This window comes from Dipodomys ordii, unplaced genomic scaffold, assembly GCF_000151885.1.
Source record: "Dipodomys ordii isolate 6190 unplaced genomic scaffold, Dord_2.0 Scaffold45, whole genome shotgun sequence".
NCBI lineage: Eukaryota > Metazoa > Chordata > Mammalia > Rodentia > Heteromyidae > Dipodomys > Dipodomys ordii.
Window position 1 is genome coordinate 11,181,950 of NW_012267261.1, and position 22,134 is coordinate 11,204,083.

Genomic DNA, 22,134 nt, shown 5'->3' on the forward strand with positions numbered 1-22,134 from the left:
GTCTGTTTAGCTTCTCTGCCCATTTATTAATTGGGTTATTGATTCTTTAGGAGTTTAGTTTTTCAAGCTCCCTGTATATTCTGGCTATTAAGCCTTTGTCAGATGTATAGTTGGCAAAGATCTTTTCAGCCAGGGCCTCTTTTGAAAACCCTCAAGACCATGTAACTTATTTCATGCTCATGAAGTATCTTTGAATGCTGTTTTCCAACATATCAAACCCTGGAAGAAACTTGGAAGGAGGCGTTAAATAACTCTTTGGAAAGATGAAAGTGGGGCTGGGAAGTTGGCTCAGTGGTAGAGTGCTTGCCTTGCATGCCTGAGGCCCAGGGTTTAATTCCTCAGCACCATAAAAGCAAAAAAGAAAAAAGCTGGAAGTGGTGCTGTGGCTCAAGTGGTAGAGTGCTAGCCTTGAGCTGAAGAGCTGAGGGACAGCGCCCAGGCCCAGAGTTCAGGCCCCACGACCAGACTGTCCCCCCAACCCCCCCCCCCAAAAAAAAAAGGAAGATGAAAGTTCTCTTGCTGGTGAAACTATAACTGGTCATCTCTTAGTGGGCAATCTGGAAATTCTGATAAAAATAAACATGCTTTCTGATTCAACAATTTCACATCTAGGAATTTATCCTATAGGTCTTTAAAGAGCATTCACTGAAATACTGTTCATAGTAAAAGATTAAAAACGAGCTACTTATCAACAATGAGTTGATTAAAATTTTATAAAGCCATTAGACATGATGTATCTCTATGTACACTAATATTGATATCTCATATATGTAAATGAAAAAGGTACTGAAAAGAGTGCTGTAGGCGAGATTGGGCCCATTCAGGGTGGTATGGCCATAGACAAAGAGAGTGCTGTATTTTTTTTTTTTTGGGGTCCGGTCGTGGGGCCTGAACTCTGGGCCTGGGCGCTGTCCCTCAGCTCTTCAGCTCAAGGCTAGCGCTCTACCACTTGAGCCACAGCGCCCACTTCTGGCTTTTTTCTTTTTGCTTATGTGGTACTGAGGAATTGAACCCAGGGCCTCGAGCATGCAAGGCAAGCACTCTACCATTGAGCCACCTTCCCAGCCCAAGAGAGTGCTATATTTTAAAGAAAGGGTATAATGCTTGTTTGTAGATGTATAGAATTCTCTGGGAAAATGAAGAAGAAACTGCAAATCAGGATTATCTCTAGAGAGGGAAATAGTGACAGAAGAATAGTATTTTCTTCTGTATACATTTTCCACTATTTGAATTTGAGTACTTTTACTATGTGTATGTCTTAGCAAATGCATTGACAGTTGAAGAACTCTACTTCATGTGAGTTTGTTAGCTTACTGACTCAGAAACAGTTATCATTGAATCAGCTGACCCAAGGAAATAACCATACTCAGCAGTTATGTAACAATGCAGAATCTTGACATGAATATTCTCACTTACTTTATTAGAATTCCTATAATATGTAGGTTAAGTGGGTTATTATATATGAGACAAATTACATGCAGAATAAATGTATGATCTAACTTTAGAGATCCAGTAATGAAAACCAAGCATTTTCAGTCAGCTGTCTCAGTCTCAGTGTTTACTTCTTTTATTACTACAAAAGTGATGACCGAGAGAGTTTTTAAATTTAAAAAACACTGGATAGATATTGCAGAAACTAAGGAATCAAAATGCTTTCCACAGGTAAGAGTTAAATGAACATTTTTACAATCAGAATGGAGGAAAGGCAGCCATATCAGGACTGATTTAATATATTCCCCAGTGTTCTGGGGCATGCATAAAGTAAAGCCTGATTGTTACAAGTCAGAATTTGACTTCCATTTGAATTTTTAGTTTCGTGTCTTATATATCCAGTGGGTGAATGTCATCTATTCAAAGTCAGGCAGACAAGATAATTTCTTGTTCGTCAAAGAGGCACAAGCTACATGATCATTAAATATTTCCATGACTTTCTGTAATACTGACACTAAAAATATAATAAACTGCATTTCAATTAAAAACTCAAGGTAATTTAGCAGAACAAACACAATTGAAGTGCTGATGCAGATATTTTTCAAAGTAATAAAGTAGTATGGGTCTACAATTTAATTGCAAAAACTAAAGTCCTCTATAGCACAAACCACAGTTATAATGAATGTATTTCAAACACATAACTCTGAAAGTACTGTTCCTTTGACAAGATTACTAAACTTTAGGGAAGGAAAACTGTGTCTAAATACATTTTTTACTAAAAAATATTCAAACTCTTAGGTAATCAGTAATTATGAAACAAATCACAAAATTTTAGATAAAAATAAGAATGATTCCATTTAATCTTGAGATACCCAAGTTATTACCAATAACAACTTCACAACGCACATATTTTTTAGCATCTTCAAAACTGCTTTTACATATACTACATATTATCATCATTTGACCATTCTGCCAACTCTTAGAGACAAGTAAATAAAGCTTTAAAAAAATTTTTTTATAGGTTGTGAGGCCTGAACTCTGAGCTTGGGTGCTGTCACTCAGCTCTTCAGCTTAAGGCTAGCACAGTCTTGGCTTTTTCTGCTTATGTGGTACTGAGGAATTGAACCCAGGGCCTCATGGATGCAAGGCAAGCACTCTACCACTGAGCCACATTCCCAGACCCAAATTAAGCATTTTATAGTTAGAATGTTCTGAAAGTAAAAGAAAAAATTTAGTTATCAAGGATATTCATAGTGCTAATAATATTATAAAGACCTACAGACTCCAGCATGTTATCTATTAGCCACTGTGTTGGACTGAAAAACTAAAACCAACACTTGGTATATTTTTATTTAGTAGTCCTGACACAAATGGCATGCTCTCCAAATCTATATTCAACACAAAAGCTGAAAGTGACTGTATATAAGATAGATGAAATTCAAAAATAGAGCATCAAAATGTTATAAACAAAAAGGTGAATTTTAATCATGATAAATGCAAAATGGGTATAAAGTTCACTGCCTAGTAAGAAAACTTAGCTTGAGCCAGCCTTTCTTTGAAACCACTTGTCAGATGCCTGACATGTAAGCTGCTAAAGGAATGAGACACACATCTGGCTCAGCAGTCAGGTATGGGCAGTGCTAAGAAGATAACTACATTTTACTCTTTTCAAAAAAGGCCACATTTAATCATGAGCAGCAACAGCCTTCCGGGCTCTGTGTGGCAGATTCAGGAATGTTTTCAGGAGAAAAGCATTTTCTGATATACTCAGGTTGGTTAGTGGTGCTGAATTTAAATCTAAGGAGGAATGGACTAAAGGCCAAGGTGAGATATGACAGATGCCTTCAAACAGTTCAAGGGCCATATGGAAGAGGGAGGGAGTTGCTCCAAATTAGTTATAACTCACTGGGAAAGACTTTCTAGGACTCAGAGCTGACCAGCAACAAGATAGGTAATTTTCTTTTGTAGGATATCCAAGCTGTAGTCAGATGAACATTTATCTGAGATGTTATAGAAGAGATTACTGTATCAAATAATGAGTAAGATTTATTTAAGTAGTTCAGTAAAAAATTTAAAATTATGTCACAAGAAGAGTTTGACCAGACCACAAAAACCAAATATGCTACAATGCTTCTAGGTGGAGAGACAAACTGTACTGTTTTATTAAAAAATAAAAAATAGAAAGTAACTAATAGACTTTTATTATGAATTATATTAAATATGAGAACCAAGAAACTTCCCTAAAGGGTAGGCTTAGGACATTAATATACTTTATAGACAAACTTTTACTATTGTGCATAGTGACTGAGCTACTATTTCATAATAAAGTTAACTGGGAATTATTAGGTTATAGATTTTTTACTACAACTATTTCATAATCTAAACTTGATATTGCAAATTAAAATACTTCTTTTTGAAAAAGACAGATCTGTAAAGCAAAACTGAGCAATAAAGAGAAATATTCACATATTAACTACATATTTTCCCACAGATTTTGAGCACAGTGGGTGAATATAAAGAATACACACACATACATGCACAGATATATGTTCCTACATCACTGAGTTGAGCATCACATTTTCTTACTAAAAAGTGATTTCTGTGACCTTCATAACTTACCACTAATTAAAATGGCTCCTATGAGGCGAGGGCATATTTCTGTAGCAACATTCATTAGCAGCTATGATTTCCTTTCTGTGTTATTAATTTGCAGGTGTCCCTTATTTAGCCTTTTTGTTGGCATACTGTAGTCTTATAAAAGCTGACTGTTACATTTATAGTTCCTTATGGAGAAAAGATCTTGCAGAAATGAAGTACAACTAATAATCCTTTGTAAGGGGGAAACCTTTATAGAGTGGAGCCTGCGAAATCAGATACTATTGGTAAAGGTTTGCCAGGAACTTCCCAGGTCCAAAAGAATTATGTATGGTTCTGAAGAAGACAGCGTGCTACTAAATATGGAACACCGACTGATCAACCAGGCAAGTGCTCCACCTGCAGGAAACCCAGACTCTGACTAAAGACTGACTTCTCTTCCTGAAAACCTCCATGGATCAACATTACCTGATCTTCCTCAATAGATTCTTTGAGCATTTCATGATTCTTACATTGAGAGTTTTCACAAATCCACTCGTCTCTCATTTTAATCCCTATTCTATTTTCCTTTTCTAACCAACCATGCACATGACTAAGTTACTTTTAGTCTATAATACTGAAAAGAGTAATTAAGTCACTAGTTAGCTTTCTTTCCTGAAAGTTTTAAACCCCACCTTTCTTCACAAATGTGCATTTCTTTAACTATATTTCTTATTCTTTCCTGGATTTTCTAAGTTTCCCCACACTTTGGTGCATATGTGTGTTTATTTCTTTACATGCTGTTAGAAATGGGATATGGCTATTTTAACACATAAAAATCAAGAGGCTTACTCTTCTCTAGCCTATACATGTCACATGCCTTTTAATCCAGTGGAGTATATTTAATACTAGAAGTCACCTTGTGGCCAGCTCTTACATCATTCCTAAAAACCTTTGTTTAGTTAGCCATCCTTCCTAACCCCTACCCTGGATTTGTTTGGTATCACATCATGCATGGCACTCTAGTAACTTTAGATGAAACTCGATGAATAATCTCTCGAGGCAATTTCTGTCAGGCAGTCAAATTATATTGTTTCAGCAAACTCAACACCAAAGTGCTACCATTTTTCAAAATGCCATTTTCCAAGTGTTCATCTGTTCAGTAAAAAAATGACTGTGTGGGTTGTGACCAACAGGGCTAGACAGCTCATTCTCAGATAAGGTGAATAATGTGTTTTCATAATTTTGTTTGTAGCATAAGCTTTGAAATTCAGAAGCTCATGTTAATCTATTTATGAGGTTTTTAAAATTTTCTCTATTGTAAGTACTTCAATTAATGAATACAATGGTAAATACTGAATTTCCCTAAGGAGGGGAAAAAAGCTGATAATCTCCGGAAAGGTGTATGGAAGCAAGCACACATACAAACACAGTGTACATCTGCAGAGAATGTGATGACCCAGTTTTTCTTTTGCAGAGATAGCAATAGTAATGAGATCAGTGGACTACAGAAAACAAGAACATTTGGCACTTATACCCTCCCTATATGTTGATCAAAATAAACTAGTTTTTAATTTACTATGTCCATATTATTACTGCATACAGTTACATATTGCTTGATGATGTGAACATGTTCTAAGAAATGTGTTGCTAGGTGATTCTGTCCTGTAAACACCAAACAGTGCACTTACACAAAGCAAGACAGCTAAGATGAAGCAGGGGACATAATCTTAGGGGACCACCATCATTTCTGCTACTTTCCCTCCCCACCCCCAAACATCACTGTATGGAACATGGCTTTAGTTCACATACTTTTCATGGAGATAAGATTCTCCTGATATATAAAAACCTATAATAGAAATACTAAGAGGATAAAGACTAGATAGTCTTCTCATAATGATCATTAAAAAAGAAACATGAAATTGCCATCACTGACTTTAAATAGCAACCCTAGGTCTAGATTTGTGAATAATAAATTTTGTAATAAGTTCTCTCTCATTAAACCTCTTTTACCTAAAAGGAATTAGGTCAGATTTTTACAAAGGCAGTAAGGATATCTGTGATTAGACATCCCAATTCTCTATTCTTCCATTAAAATGTGACCTTTTCATTCCGATAGCCACCACTGAGTAATGAAGTGACTATGCTTACTTACTACCACTAGCAAGAAGGCTTGTCTTCTGACAATCAAGTGGGTATAACATATACTCGATTCATTCATTCATTCATTCATCCATTCATGAGGGCTAGGTGATGGGGTGGGAGCTGGGGACAGAATTTATAAGATGTAAGTCTATGCTTCAGACTGTTAGGGAAGTTAAGAAATATACTGAAGGAATTACTTGATGAAAGGAGAGGAAAAAAACTATGACAATTTAGAAAAGGAATGTGAACAAACACAGTCTTTAAAATACAGTCTCTGTAAGTTAAAATTATTTTTTCAGGAATATATGTGACATTCTGAAACAGACTTGCAATTGAAACCAGCAGGATTGATAGAGTTTACAATTGTTAAGATGGTCAACATCAAACTCAACCTTTCTATTCCTTTCTTAATTTAATTTAGAATTCTGCTTTCATTTCTGTCCAATACGATTATTTTCAACAGACTGGGAAAACAGGGTCTTTGATCAGGGTCACAAACATTAATGTTCTTGTAAGATTTAAAAGAATGTATTATTTTCAAATACATTTTTTCCTTGACTAGAGAAAGAAAACATGCTTACAAATATATAAAATGGAGGTAAAAATTAAACTCATACCTAATGCCTCTACTCAGAAATAACTGTTAATTTGGTCATGTTGAATAGAAAATATCTAAAGTAGAAGAAACATGTTATCCCATAATAAATATTCTATCTTTAGTTTGAGGGAAAGAATTTTGTTTTTCAGGTACTCAATATTTGGCACTTATAAAGAAAATCTTACAGATGTTTCCTTGATATATCATACCATGAAAAAAATCTGTGTGTATTGTCCTGAGTAAGAAGAGTTATAAACTAAGACTGTCCCACTAGCGTTGTTCAAATGCTAAGTTATGACATTAGTCTGGCCCATTATACTTGCCAAAAATTTGGGAACATTATGTAAAAATAGTGCATATATTTTATTCTGGGTCTAATTTTTACCTTGGACAACAATGCTTCTCAAATAATGCACACACTGAGGAGAGAGAGAGGACTGCCAGCAGAACAGGTTAAGGTTTCCAGTTCTTAGCACTCAGTATCTCAGTAATTTTTTCATGGTGTCCCAAGATCAAAAGAAAGCTAACAATTACATAGTTATTTAAGCAGTTGAATAAATAATTATGCCCTAACAATTTAGTAGCTATTTAAAAGGCCATACTCATAAATGCAGAGAAATACAGTCCTATTTAATTCTTAAATGACTACAATTTTTTACAAAGGGAATGTGTGTATTTGATGGCACTGCACAGCTTCTTATATCTCAAATCAGAATGATTTTCTATTCTGCACTGATTTTGTATGATGTTTGCTTTATAATACACCAACTACTGAAAAACAACCTTTGCAAAGATAAATACGTTCTAAAGATTTGCTGCCTTGGATGGGTAAACTGTTTCCTTTATTGTACAGTGCAGAGATCCAAACTGGGATATATTATATTCCTCAGTCATATGGAGACACAAGCAACCCTCCTTCTCATGGATTTTACATGCCACTGCAAGAAGTCCCATGGGGCCTGCTCACATTCTTATTTGTTCCTACTCATACAAATGCTTGTTATGACATATTAGCCCTAAATCTACTTTCATAACAAGTAATCCTATAATTAAGCTCATAATCCAAAAGGTAGATATTACACACAAATGGAGTAAGAAATACGACTCTTAAGCAACTGTTTGTTAACAAAAGGAAGAAGGAATAACAGAGTCCCCTAGTGTACACAATAATCTATCACAATAATTAAAAAAAAAAAAAAGATCCTGTAGTGGGCAGAATATCCTTCTCCCTCAAAGATTCATATCTTAGCTTCTGAAAATTGTAAATATGTTACCTCCGATTGAAAAGAAGATTAAAATCAAAATAGAATTAAATTTGCTGATCATATGAGTTCAAAATTGAGAGGTTATTCTAGATTATCTGGGAGGGTCTGATGTGGTCACAAGATCCTTAAAAAAAAGAGGAAGGCAGAGGAGGAGAGTGCAGAGTGCAACATGACTATGGGAGAGAACTGCAGATGCTGCAGTATGAGAGGACTTGGCCTGCTGTTGATGGCTGTGGAGAATGAGCCATGAGCCGGTGAAAGAGGCAGACTCCTGAAGCTAGAAAAGGAGAGAAAATAGATTCTTCCTTGCAGTCTACCCAGTTTGATTGTGACTCAGTGACACCCATCGTGGGTCTCATTTTAACCTATAAAAGTGCAACATAATCAATTTATGCTGTTTTATAAACCACTAAATTTAATAACATTACAACAGTAATAGAAACAGGTACTGAACTAATTAACAATAAAAAGAATAGCAACCACAAATGTTTTAGATCAGTTAGATGAACTAAGTATGCTGGCTATTATAACTGCAAAAGGCATTTTCCATAAATTTTGGTTTTGTACTTATATAATAAAACTAAATATAAAATAAAGCTATAGCTGCTGATTCAAAGAATTTTACTAAAGTATACATTAAATAGCCCTGCCATCATCATCTTTACTGTTTAATGATGAGGTAATGACTATAAATAAAATCTTTGTGCTATGTTCTGATATAAATTTTAAATGAACACAAGCATTTCTATCTTATGAATTTAAGTTAAAGAACACATTTCTTTTCCATAGGTAAAATGCCAGTTAAATGGTTTGAGGTAATTTCTTGGGATGGTGGAATGATGTTTGGACAGGGAGACTTAATGATTACTGAAGGACAGCAAAAAGAAGTTCTACTGTCAGAGTATGTGTATTCCTATGAACTGAAAATATTTACTCAGAGCTTAAAAACAGTGCTCACCTGTAGTCAAAGGCAGGTGGGTGACACTGTTCAAACAGGTTAGGGTGAACCATGTGGATGACAGTGTCGCCCCAGAAAACAGGAGGAGAAGAATCAGTTTCAGCATGCCCCGGATAAAATCTGCAAACCTGAGAGGAAACAATTTTCTGTTAATCCTAGCTGGACTTTTAGGGCTTTTCTGTTTGTTTTTTTAATTTAGTGACACACTTTTTTAAACACAATTACTTTTTTGTGTGTATATGATAGTACTTTCTAATCCTTTTTTTTAATCTTAGAAAGTACACAAAAGGTCATCTCTGTTTGATCTATATAATTCACAGGATGAAATTTTACATTTTCAAATGCCACATTCTTTTGAATTTTTATACTTTTTACCCATTCTATAATGAATATACATTAAGTTAGAAAATAGATTAACTTGTTGATCTCAATGATAGGGTTCCGAAAAGTCACCTAGGAAATGCACTTCAAAGGTTCCCCAAAGCTCGCTCGGAGCCTCTGGGGTCCTCGTGCTGATCTGCCTCTCCCTGCCTTGTTCTGCTCCCATTAGACAGCTGAGTTTGTTTCTCATACATGCTAAGGTTGCTTACTTGTCTGTGTGCAAAGCCGGTAGCTCCAGACCCTGACATGGCTCATTCCATTCAGGAGTGCATATGCCTCAGCTCATTCTCATTCCAGTTTAACACAGCCTCCATATTCACTGAAAAGGCCCTGTCCTTAGATTAAGGCTCCTCATTTATGCTGTTTTTTTTTCTTCCTAATGTTTTTCTCTATTGGAAATTGTCTTGTTTTTGTACTTGTTTAATTATTTTGTCTTCCCCATCAGATTGAAAGCTCCCTCAGAATAAGAATATAAACAGCATGCCAGGTGTGGTGGCCACAACCTGACTTTGCAAGTTTCAGGCCAATCTTAGCTACATGATGAGTTGAAAGCCAGACTGAGCTATATAAACAGACCCTGTCTCAAAAAACAACAAAAAATAAGGTAGGTGCCAGTGGCTGAAGCCTATGATCCTAGCTACTTGAAGGCTAAAATCTGAGGCAGAAAAATCCACGAGACTCTCATGTCCAATTAACTACTAACAAGCAATAAATGAGGCTGTAGCTCAAATGGTAGAATGCCAGCCTTGAGTGACAGGGCCCAGCCCCTGGATTCATACTCCAGTACTGGCATAGAAAAATAAATTAATCAATCATAAATAAGATATACACACAAAGCAAGACAAAACAAACAAAAAAGCCATTAGCATCTAGAATACTAAAGACCATTCTATATAGCTTAGAGGTTTTATAGTATTTTAAGTACTGAAATTACTACTATTTTCCTGAACAAATATGAAACTAAAATGCATGCCAAACTCCCCCCCCCCCCGCCTCCCCTGGCATTTCCAACTGCTTTTCTTCACCTGCAGATTAACTGTTGATTGTACAGGAATAATCTTCTGGCTGCATCTATCCACAATTGCTCCATTCTTTAGAATTATTTCTATTATAGAAAAATATCCCATCCCCAAATGCAGCATTTGCTATGTCTTCTCCACTTTGAATTAAAAAAAAATGATTGTAATTCCTATGATAATTCATGTCCTTAAACAGTACTGGAATCCTTTGTTCTGTACTTACTTCATGATCACATTTTTTAGACAAAAATGACTTCCTACGAGAGCCATCTTTTGGTGGGAGAAATAGATGCACTTCAATTTAGTGACAGATTTGTTCTCATCTATCTATGAAAGTTCACAATCAGATTTCTACGAACTCTGAGAAAGATTCCACAGCTTGATAGAAATGTCCCTCAAGAAAATATATAAAAAAAAAGAAAATATAAAACATGCCATCTAATTCCAAGCTTACTAGCCCCTTACCTGATTTACATTTTGGTAGGCTGCATACATTTCCTCATTGGTTAGGTAGATGTAAAGGTAGGAGAGACTAAAATACCTTTCTGGTTCAAGTAAGAGTTGAAGTGTACTAACATTTCATACTTTGATCACACAAGGACAAACTGACCAGTGTGGCCTGCTGCTCTTGAGGACCTAGTCCTGTCAAATGCATTGATAACATCAAAGAATGTTATAGAACCAAAAACCTTCAGTAACAGCCTTTAGAAAATCTAATTACAGAAGAAGGAGGCTGAGACAGGAGGATTACAAGTTTGAGGTCAGCCTGAGTTACACTGTGATATCCTGTCTTGAAATAAATACAAAATGTCCTAATTTTTCCTCTAGTTGTATCTATCTATAGTTAAGAATGAATTATAGAAAAATAAAATGTGAGATGTCATGTCTGATGCACAACAATTCTCTTGTCTTTTAGTATGCAGAACTGGTTTTGATCAATGATGATTCACTTTAATTAGCTTGGATGTTTAATTTGAAAACTTTAGTATGCTTCTTATCAAAATGTGACAGAACAATCTATTTTGGAATCAGTGATTTCCTATAAAGAATATTTTCCCATTCTACTTCTTCAGCTCTTAGGTTTTTATTCTAATGTTTACCTAACTTACAAAAACCTCAAAAAAGTGATTTAGAAGTTTTGATGTTAACTTATTCTTTCATTATACCAGAAACACTAAGCAAACTGTAAGATCTACATATAACAATTAAGTATTTAGAGATTAAGGTGAGTTATATATCTTATTTGATCTTCTGAAGGAAGAATTCAATTCTTCCCTTCTTGGTTAATCTGATTTCCTAATTTTGTTTTTTATTAGAGTAAAATGACTTAGCAAGTGAATGAATATTATCAGATTGGTTTCACAGTCACTCACTAAAAAAGTAACATTTTTATTCTTTCCTTTTTTAGAATGAAGGGGACCTTTTTTCCTTCTGATTCATTTTAAAAATGTGTTGTCACAATGGGTTAAAATCAAAGAGCTTGAAGAAAATCGGAACCTTTTTTCTATGAAAGTAGGAAACCACTGTAACCTACCTGTGGAAAAAAAACCAGAAATGAACACTGGATAATCAGGAGACCAACTTTTCATGAGATGCTCTGATAATAGATTCTTTTGAATTCTTTCTTATTCTTAATTACTGATTTGCTTTTACTGTCATACCTTCCCTTGGATTCTTGGAGATGTTTCTCTAATGATATGCCATTATTTCTACTAGTGAATGTTGTGGGTTTTTTTCTCTTTCACTTTTCTCTAAACTTTAATGTTTATTTAGGGGAGCCTTGTTCCACTCACATGTTTAATATAAAAAATATTCTCACCTTGCCATAGCTATTCCAACAACACAGCCACCAACTATGGACCAAAATCCAATCCAGCCAGCATCTACCTGTTAACAAAGTAGCAGACACATTAAATGCAAGACTGCCATGTTGCAACTGAGAGGAAATAAAAAAGAAATTCTCTGTAATGACTTAAATGACAACAAATCTAGGGAATTTTACTTATGCAAGTACATGTAATGATAAGATATATAATAAACACAAACTAAAGTTTTGATTATGCTTTACTGGAATATTTACATCAACAAAATCAACATCATTTTACAAATATTTTCAGGTATGTGCTACATACCAGGAATACATAAGACAATGGCGAAGGGTCAATGACCTCAAAAAAGTTAAATATAACTGATATAGGAGAAACTACTAGGAAACAGGTACAAAAACATCTGGCTATATCTGAAAATGTACTGAGAGAAGAGAGGGAAGAAGGGAAAGAAAAATGTAGAGAAAGAGACACTGAGCTAGGTTTTAAATGTACAGTCTATTTTTCTCTTTGGAAAATAGTTCTAATCTTGCCATTTACTAGCTTTGTGACCTAGGGTTAATTATGTCTTTTTATGTGTAAAATGGAAGGAATGTCATAATCTATCCACAGGACTTGGGTCAGTGGCCAGCATACTGGAAGTGCTCAATAAACATCACCTTACTGGGCTCCGCCTAGCTTATCTTCTTTTTCCTACCTTCTCATCCACACTCTTTCAAGTAGTCTGTGTTTCCTCATCGCTCATGGACCTTTAACTCTTACTATGATTTGCTATCTGTTCCAAACCACACTCTATCTCATTTTCTGCAACAGTAGAATGATGATAAGAGTTTTTTGAAGTTCAATAAGTTCATAAATGTAAAAAATAAGCTTGTAAGTGTAAAGTGCTAAATATGTTGGCTGTTATCACTGAAATTCTGTGTATATCTAATGATATTGGTGCATTTTCTTCCTTTTTATCCTTACTATGATAACCACACCAACTTATTAGTTCATTTCTTATTTCCAGACTCCTACAAAAGCCTCTGAAAAGCTCCTCAGAATCTAGTTTGTCCATTATTGTTAGAATGTTATCTCAATCATTACACTCCCCTGCTCAGAAATAATTACTAGCTTGGGTAAAGTCCAACCTTGACCTGGCACTTAGGAGTTACCCAAACTACTTTTTATTATTATTATTATTTTTTGGCTGGTCCTGGGGCTTGATCTTAAGGTTTGGACACTGTCCCTGAGCTTCATTTTTTTTTTTTTTTTTTTGTTCAAGGTTAACGCTTTACCACAGCACCACTTCTGGCTTTTTCTGAGTAGTTTATTGGAGATAACAATCTCATGGACTTTCCTGCCCGGGCTGGCTTCAAACCACAATCTTCAAGTATCAGCCTCCTGAGTAGGTAGGAGTACAGGCATAAGCCACTGGTGCCCAGCTTTTTCTTACTTTTGACTCATATTTTTCACTACACTTGTGACAGGGATTGCCAGCTAACCACTAAATGTTATGTTCTTCTGTCTGGTACTTAGCTAGATTACATGTAATCTAAAAGTGACCACGTGACTTGAGTTCTCATTAGAAAAGTAGGCAGAAGTGAAGTGTGCTACTTCTGGGAGACAGAGCCTAAGAAAACAGCTGTGTGGCTTTTCCACATTCTCTTTTCCCTTTCTATTACTTTCCCTCTAGATGTGATTACCTAGTTGCCACCCAGGAATATATTTACAAGTTCCAAGGGGACTAAAGGCCTCCAAAGAAGAAGAAACTTAAGGATCTAAGTCAGACTGAGGAAAAGAATTGTCTAAACTGTGATCAATGGCCCTGGATCACAATGAACATGAACAATTTCCTCAGAACTTTTAGCATTTGAGGAGTTAAACTTCTCACAGCAGCTTAGTCTAAGCAATACATTAACTCTATTCAAGTTTTTGCTCTTACAGTATTTGCTGCCATTCTGGAATTCTGAAAAATATAAATGCTGTCTCAGGAAAGAAAACACCCTAAAGCTTATATTATCTGTTGTCCTGCATGCCACTGACATTTGTGTAAAAAGGACTCTGTTCTGAAGGACTACTTTCTCATAGCAGGACACTTACTATCATTGTTTAAGACTTCCTTGATGCTAGTAACAGGTTCCCCCTCAGTGTATAAGGTCTTGTGCCAGGCAAAGGACCTTTATACATGTGGCTGTACTGATGCTGGTCCTTTCATGCTGGTTTGTGCATTTCTGCTTCCTTTGTTCATCCTTTGTAACTTTAGTTATTAAAATTCTCCCCAGTAATTAACTGCACATTTTCCTTAATTTTTTTGCTTTCATTTAATTTTAAACTTCCTTTTAGTAGCTGGTGTGTTTCATACACACTGTATCTCTCAGTCTGTTCAGAGAAAGATACCCTGGAAGGGCTTCTTAGAGTTTAAAGAACAAGACATAGACATGCAAAGTCAGCATAATTTAAATAGGTAATGCATTTTTTTCCTTATCAGAACTGAACACATTGGGAATACTTGCTATCCAAAAAAGTAGGTCAGAAAAGTAAAGGGAGACTTTCTTCTTAGGGTGCAAGTATGGCTGTGGTCTAATACCAGTGTCCTCTCCAAATTTGTATGTTGGAGTCTAATCCTCAATGTCATAATATGGAGATGATTAAGTCATGAGAGCTGTGCCCCCTCATGAGATTAGCGTCCTTTAAACAAGAGGTTGAGAGAGCTACCTTGACTCTTCTGCCACTGAGGAGGCAGCAAGAAGGTGCTGTCTTGAAGTAGAGACTAGGACCTCACAAGATACCAAATCTGCTGGCACCTTGACTCTGGACCTCCTAACTTCCACAAAGGTAGGAAATAAATTCCTATTATTATAAATTCCTCAGATTAAGGTCCTTTGCTCAGCATGGATTAAGTTGGGTACTCTAGGTAATTTGGATTAGTATTCCAGTTTAGAACTAAAAATCTGAGGGAAAAATCTGTTTAAAGTCGATGGAGAGACCACAGGCAATCTAGACTATGGAACCATGATCTAGGATGGGAAAGAAAATCAGAGTTAAGCTTGGTGCTTGAAGAAAAAAATTTTTAAGAGTGTCTGCTGATTTAAAACAATGTAGAAAAAGATCTGAGAAGTTATTACTAGCCTCATTCACCTAGGAAACAAAAAAAATATGAGTTGGGGGCTTGCTTAGGGGTAGATGGTCTTCTAAAAACCTTGGTAAGGCCTTAATTTGGGACTCAGAGGGCTATACTCTAATAGGAGTGGCAGTGGAAATAGAACATTATTCCACAGGACCAAAATCCAACTTTAAATGGTATCAATTCCTGAAACTAGATTAATAGATCAAACTAGAAACAAGAGCATTTGCTCAGAAAATTTTAAATTATAAATGCTATCAAAAACTTTATCACTGAAAAATACAAGTTGGCACCTATGAGCCTAGCTACTCAGAAGGCTGAGGTCTCAAGGATTGTGGTTTAAAGTCAGTTCAGGCAGGTTTGTAAGATTCCTATCTCCAATTCATCAGCCAAAAGCTGAAAGTGAAGCTGTGCTTAAGTAGCAGAGAGCCAGCCTTGAGCAGAAAAAGCCCCATTACAGGCACCTAGACACAAACACAGCTACACACAGACACAGATACAACCACACACATTTGAGGCATTTAGATTAAAACTCTTTCTCAATAGAGCAGGAAGAAAGAAAGACATAAAGACAAAATCAGAAGTCAATGGAATAGAAAAGAAACAACAGGAAGCCACTGGAAAAGTTGTTTTAAAAAGTAACCAAGATCCAAAAAAAAAAAAAGTAACCAAGAGAAGATGCAGATAACCATCATCTCAAATGTTTTGTCCTTGGAGACATAATAAAACCATGTGCTACATACTATTAAATACTTACATTAATTAATCAATTAATCTTACATTAATTCTTCCAAAATAGAAAAAAATTCCTGTTACTTTTAAAGATCCTGTTATTTTTTAAACATTGATACTAAAACTGAAAAGATAGGACAAGAAAGAAAAATTGGAGTCTACACTCATTCATAAATTTAAGTGCCAAAAAAGAAGCAACTAAATCCAGTGACATGTAGTATAATGTATCACACTGACAGATGGTGTTAGTCCAGGAATGCAAGGTGGGGTAAACAGTCCTTGAAAAGTGCTAATATGAAGGAGGAAGTCCAACTTTAAATTTATTTCATTTCAGGTGATTTAAATTTTAAACAGTGACATATGAGTAATGGCTGAACAATGTAGTTGTACAATATAACAGGGAAATGTGTTTATGAAAATCTTGATTATTTAGGCTAGGTTTTTTTTTTTTCCCCTGTCAGTTCTGGGGTTTGAACTCAGGGCCTGGGCACTGTTCCTGAGCTTCTCTTTGCTCAAGGCTAGCACTCTACCACTTGAGCCACAGTGCCGCTTCCGGCTTTTTCTGTGTATGTGGTACTGAGGAATCAAACCCAGGACTTCATGCATGCTAGGCAAGCACTGTACCATTAAGCCACATTCCTAGCCCTAGGCTAGTTTTTTTTTTTTTTTTGGGTCCGGTGGTAGGGCCTGAACTCTGGACCTGGGCGTTGTCCCTCAGCTCTTGAGCCCAAGGCTAGCACTCTACCACTTGAGCCACTTCCGGCTTTTTCCCCCTGCTAATATGGTGCTGAGGAAACGAACCCAAGGCCTCATGCATGCAAGGCAAGCGCTCTACCACTGAGCCACCTTCCCAGCCCCCTAGGCTAGTTTTTATTGAGTGATTTCTTTTTAAAAAATATGTGTCGTACTTTCTTGTTTGTTACTTTTTCCCCAAACCAGAGTTTGAACTCAGGGCTTTGTGCTGGCTTTGTGCTGCTCTACCACTTGAAGCATTTAGCCCAGCTTTTTGCTGATTAGAAACCGAATCTCATGGACTTTCTGCCTGGCCTGCCTTTGACCTGTGATACTTCAGATCTCAGACTCCTAAGTAGCTAGGATTACAGATGTGAGCCACCAGTGCCTGGCACTTGTTTTTGTTTTTCACATAGCTAATGTGTTTTTCATTAACTGTATTCTGTATGTTATGAATGATGAATGTAAGGATTCTGGGTTCTCTTATTATTCCTCTAAAATGATTGTTTTTTTTTTGTTGTTATAGTTGACAGATTATTGGCTCTTCACTCTGAATCTGTGTAGCCTTGCTTGGCTTTGTGCTTTATTAGGGTAGGGTAGAAATAAAGCCTCTCTCACTTGGTAGGGCTTAATCTCTAAACTGTCTCCTCTGCAGACTTTTGTCAGGGCTTGGCACTCAGTATAGGCTTTGTTTATGGTGGGTCTAACTAGTAGATCCAGGGAACAGCCCTGCTTATTGTCTGACCTTTCTAGCATTAATTAATTGCTAATAAGGTGTCAGGATATTGGCTGTGCCAGAGCTTCAAGACATTGCTTGTCCTCTAATGGCTCTGTTCTGCTTTAAACTCTGTAGCATTCTCCCTGATAAGCCTCTAGCAGCTTTGCCCTTCCATGGCTGCTCCTTTCTCAGCTGATGTTTTACTGGTGTCGGGAACCTCACCTACTCCACTGGGAACCTCCTTCTGCAGCTCTCTCCTTTTAGATCAGTAAGAAAAAGGCAGCCCAACAGTGAGCTTGAACAGGTGTGTCCCCCAAAATGATATTCAAATACCCAATTAACACTTGAAAAGATCCATAGATGTCAGTATAATGGCATACAAGTGCATAGCTATCAGCATGTCTAAAGTGCACATAATCAAGTATTGGTAATGATATAGGACAATGAGGAATGTCATGCACTGCTGGTAGGATTGTAAATGGAAATGGAAACAACCACTTTGGACAAGCTTGGCATTATCTGTGAAAGGAGGTATACATTAATAACCAGCAATCCAATTTCTCTCTATATATATATCCAGTTGCACTATGTAAGAAAGGCCTTAAAAGCCATGCATGACAACATTCATGGGGCACTGCTTATAAGATAATGAAAAATGGCAAAGAATCCAATGGTTCTTCCAAAGCAGTATGGACAAAATTATTATATAACAGAATATCATACCACACTAATGTGTTGAATTTCTTCCATTTGCCTCTCTAAATCTCTCTCTACCTTTTCTACCATGCTTTCTGGAAGCAAAGAGAAGAAAGCAATAACATCAAGCAGGGTGAAATGGTTATTTTAAAAGAAGTTAAGATACACTTATTCTGAGACCAGAGAGAAACAAATTAGGTTATGAATAGCAATATATTTGATGATGGGCTCATAAACTCTTTTATGAAGTATGAAGCAAGGACAAATGATGAAGTCAACAAAACTAAGATTTTACTTTCTTCTGTCTGTCAGCCTCATTAACAGCACTCAAAGAAATGTGAGATTCATTACTGTCTACAAAAATCAAGCTTTTAGTTGTCTCATAGACTCTTGTTTTTGCAACACTGATTTAGAACAATGTTTACATAGTCTTAAAGCTAATACCAAGAACATGTAATCAGTACTCATAAACTGAAAAAACTAAAATACCTACAACATATACACATATAAAATACTTACTTGGCTGACATGAACTGGTGTTAAAATTAAGTCGAGAACTCCAGACCAGCCAGCAAATACACCAAGTGGTATAGCATATGCTAAAGCAATCATCAAAAACCTCAAATTGCTGTAAAAGAGAAGTAAAAGAAAACTAAAAATCTAGAATTAAAATTCATAGTTATGCCAAATTTAAGTCTTTTGGAAACTGCACTCTTAGAATCAGAAGTAGAAAATATGTGCCCATTTGTTATTAAATTTAATTTATAAATAATGATAAAAATAAAAAAAATTTAATTTTATAAGAATAATCTTTCTTGTTTATAATATTTAAAATGACCAGTGATCCTGTATTATATTTAACGTTTATTGAATTACCAATATTATTTCATATGAGTAGGCAGTAAAACCAAGTCAAAAAACACTTTCTGATCTGAAAGAAAAAATTACTAGTTCTCCTCACAATTAAGGTAGAAAAAAAGCAAAGCTAAAAAGAAATGTATAATTTGCTAGTTAAAGAAAAATTAGGCAGTACCTTTAGTTTCTTTTTTGAGTTTATATGAGTCATACAAAGGGAGAGATTATACATATACTAGCTAATTTTGAGTCTGCAACTAGACACAACAAAGAATCACTCAATGAGTGAATGGCTATATGAAGAATGGCATGTCCATACTATGGAATACTACACAACAATAAAAAAGCATGAGCTACTTAAGTAACATCCAACAACCTGGAGACTCATCAGAGAATCATACTGAGAATAAAACCTTGAGAGGGGGTAATGAAGTTAAAAGAAATGTACTCGTTACCTTACTTTGTAACTGTAACCCCCGTTCATCACCTTTACAATATTTTTTTTAAAAAGAGAATAAAACAGTTGAAATATTTTATGCCATATGGTATCATTTACATAATTTTCTTGAAATGATAAAAACACAGTGACAAAGAGCAGATTAGTGTTTGCAGAGAATAAAGGGCAGTGTGGGAGAGACGAAGCAAGTGTGCCTATAAAAGGACAAGAGGAGGATCGTTATGATGATGGAAATGTTGTATATCTTGATCATCAGTGTCCATTTACTGGTTGTGATATTCTACTACTTTTGTAATATGCCATCAAGTTATTATTTCTCACAATGAAAGTATATCTGTAATTATCTCAAGATGAAAAGTTTAGTTTTAAAAACAAATTTAATAAAAATCAATACCATTCAACAGCTACAAAATATCTTAGGAATAAACTAGAAAGGTCAGAGACATCTATGTGGAAAAAGCAATCTTTAAGGGACAGACACTATCTAAATACATTGACACTCAGTTGGTGCTATTAATTTAACTCAAATTAGCTTAATGCAATCACAAACTTCAGCTATATTTTTTCTAGAAACTCATGAAATAAGCTCCAAAAATTATATGGACTAAAAGAACTTAAAAAGGCTAAGTCACCCTTTAAAAAAAAAGGTAGTGAAAGCCCTTGCATTTAAGATATTAAGAAAAATAGCATGGCCAAAGTAATTAAAACAGTATGGTACTGAATCAAGAACAAAAAGAACAGCTGGGCACCAGTGTCTCATGCATGTAATCCTAGCTACTCAGGAGGCTGAGATCTGAGGATCAAAGTTCAAAGCCAGTCCAGGCAGAAAAGCCCATGAGACTCTTATCTCCAATTAACCAGCTAAAAGCTAGAACTGTGGCTCAAGTTGTAGAGTGCTATCCTTGAGCAAAAAAAGCCTCAGACAGTCCCAGGCCTTGAGTTCAAGTCCCAGGACTGGCATTAAAAAAAACCCCAAAAACAAAACCCCCAAACAACAATACAACAAAAAAAAAAAACAAGGGAGAAGATTAGATATCCAGGATACAGAAATACAGTATATAATACAAATCAAAGTGCTAAGGATGTTTAGCAAATGGTAACAGTTTATGTTTTGGAGAAAAAAAAACCTGTATCATTGGTATACACCATATTTTAAGATAGATTCTCAGTGGGATGATAAGCTAAATGTGAAAGATAAAACCAAAAATTAATGTTTAAGGAAAACATAGACAAAATCATTAGGCAAATGATAGGCTGGGAGTAAATATTTCATTAAAAAATCAACAAGGTATGGAAAATGAACTATATGACTTGTGGGCAGGGACAGGAGGGGGAACTGAGGGAAAGCAAAGGTACAGGGTGGCATTGTCCTAAAAAGAAATGCACTTGACTTGTAAAATGTTAATCCCTCTGTATAACACCTTTAAAAGAAGCTATAAGCAGAAGTTTAAAAAGTAGACTATACCTAACGGCTAACAATCACATGTGAGCCTGAAACCTACTCATTATACACAACACATATTTAACAAAAGTGTCCAAGATTAGGAATATAGATAATGCCAAGTTAAGTGGGCATTTCTGACAGCAATCTGGCAATACTTGGCAAATCTAGCTTAGACTATCACCTAGCAATCCTGCTGCAGGATCTACTTTCCAGGGCAATTCTCAGCTTTACGAGACCGAGACCGAGGCCTGTGGTGATAGATATGAGGGTGCAATCTGTGTAAATGTGATAGATCCATTAAAAGTGTAGAATACAAAGAACTAGATGTCACCGAATCGTAAGGATGCATCTTGGAAACAGTGCTCATATCACAAAATGAGAGTTCTCCAGATTCAAATGCCTCCTGGGGGAAGAAGTTTAGCCTCACTGATGAAGTAGTCTTGAAAACAAAAACAAAAGCAACAACAAATCCCTAAAAGCAACTCTGGATAAGAAGCTGGAGAAGCTGAGCATCTGTGGCTCACGCCTGGACAGGAAAGTCCATGAGACTCTTATCTCCAATAAACCATCAGAAAACCAGAAGTGGTGCTATGGCTCAAGTGGTAGAGCGATAACCTTGAGCTGAAGAGCTGAGAGACAGTGCCAAGGCCCAGATTTGAAGCCCACTAATGACAATAAATAAATAAAAGAACCTGGAGTAAATGCAAAGGATAGAGGAACATGAAAAACTACACAAGGTGACAATCTGTTGTCACTGTTATTTGATTTTGGTACCCTGTACCTTGTATACACATTTATCTAATTTGGGGAGGGAAAGGGGAATAACAAAATGCTGAAACAAGGACACAGGATGACCCATTGCAACAATGGATACTCACAAGACACTATGTTAGAAATGAGAGGTTGGACTTTGGAAAGCAGTGTGGAGGTTCCTCAAAAGACTTCACATAGAACTCCCCTATGACCTAGCAATCCCACTTTTGGGCATATATCCAAATGTTCACAAACACACTAAAGCTACCAGCACAACTATGTTTATTGCAGCATTATTTACTATAGCTAAGATATGGAGCCAACCCAGATGCCCTTCAGTAGATGAATGGATCAAGAAAATGTGGTATATATACACAAGGGAATTCTATGCCGCCATCAGAAAGAATGACATTGCCTCATTTGTTAGGAAATGGAAAGACTTGG

General features: G+C 36.0%; 1 protein-coding gene across 1 annotated transcript in view; it reads right to left on the reverse strand.

Annotated features, from left to right (window-relative positions):
* Dirc2 (disrupted in renal carcinoma 2) overlaps positions 1–22,134 on the reverse strand; it is a gene marked incomplete at its 5' end in the record, with an annotated part of 81,362 nt that overhangs the window by 10,011 nt on the left and 49,217 nt on the right. Inside the window, 3 exons of the mRNA XM_013019433.1 lie at positions 8,972–9,099; positions 12,191–12,258; positions 18,701–18,809. Coding sequence (XP_012874887.1) covers positions 8,972–9,099; positions 12,191–12,258; positions 18,701–18,809 — 305 coding nt within the window. The remainder of the gene's footprint in view (positions 1–8,971; positions 9,100–12,190; positions 12,259–18,700; positions 18,810–22,134) is intronic.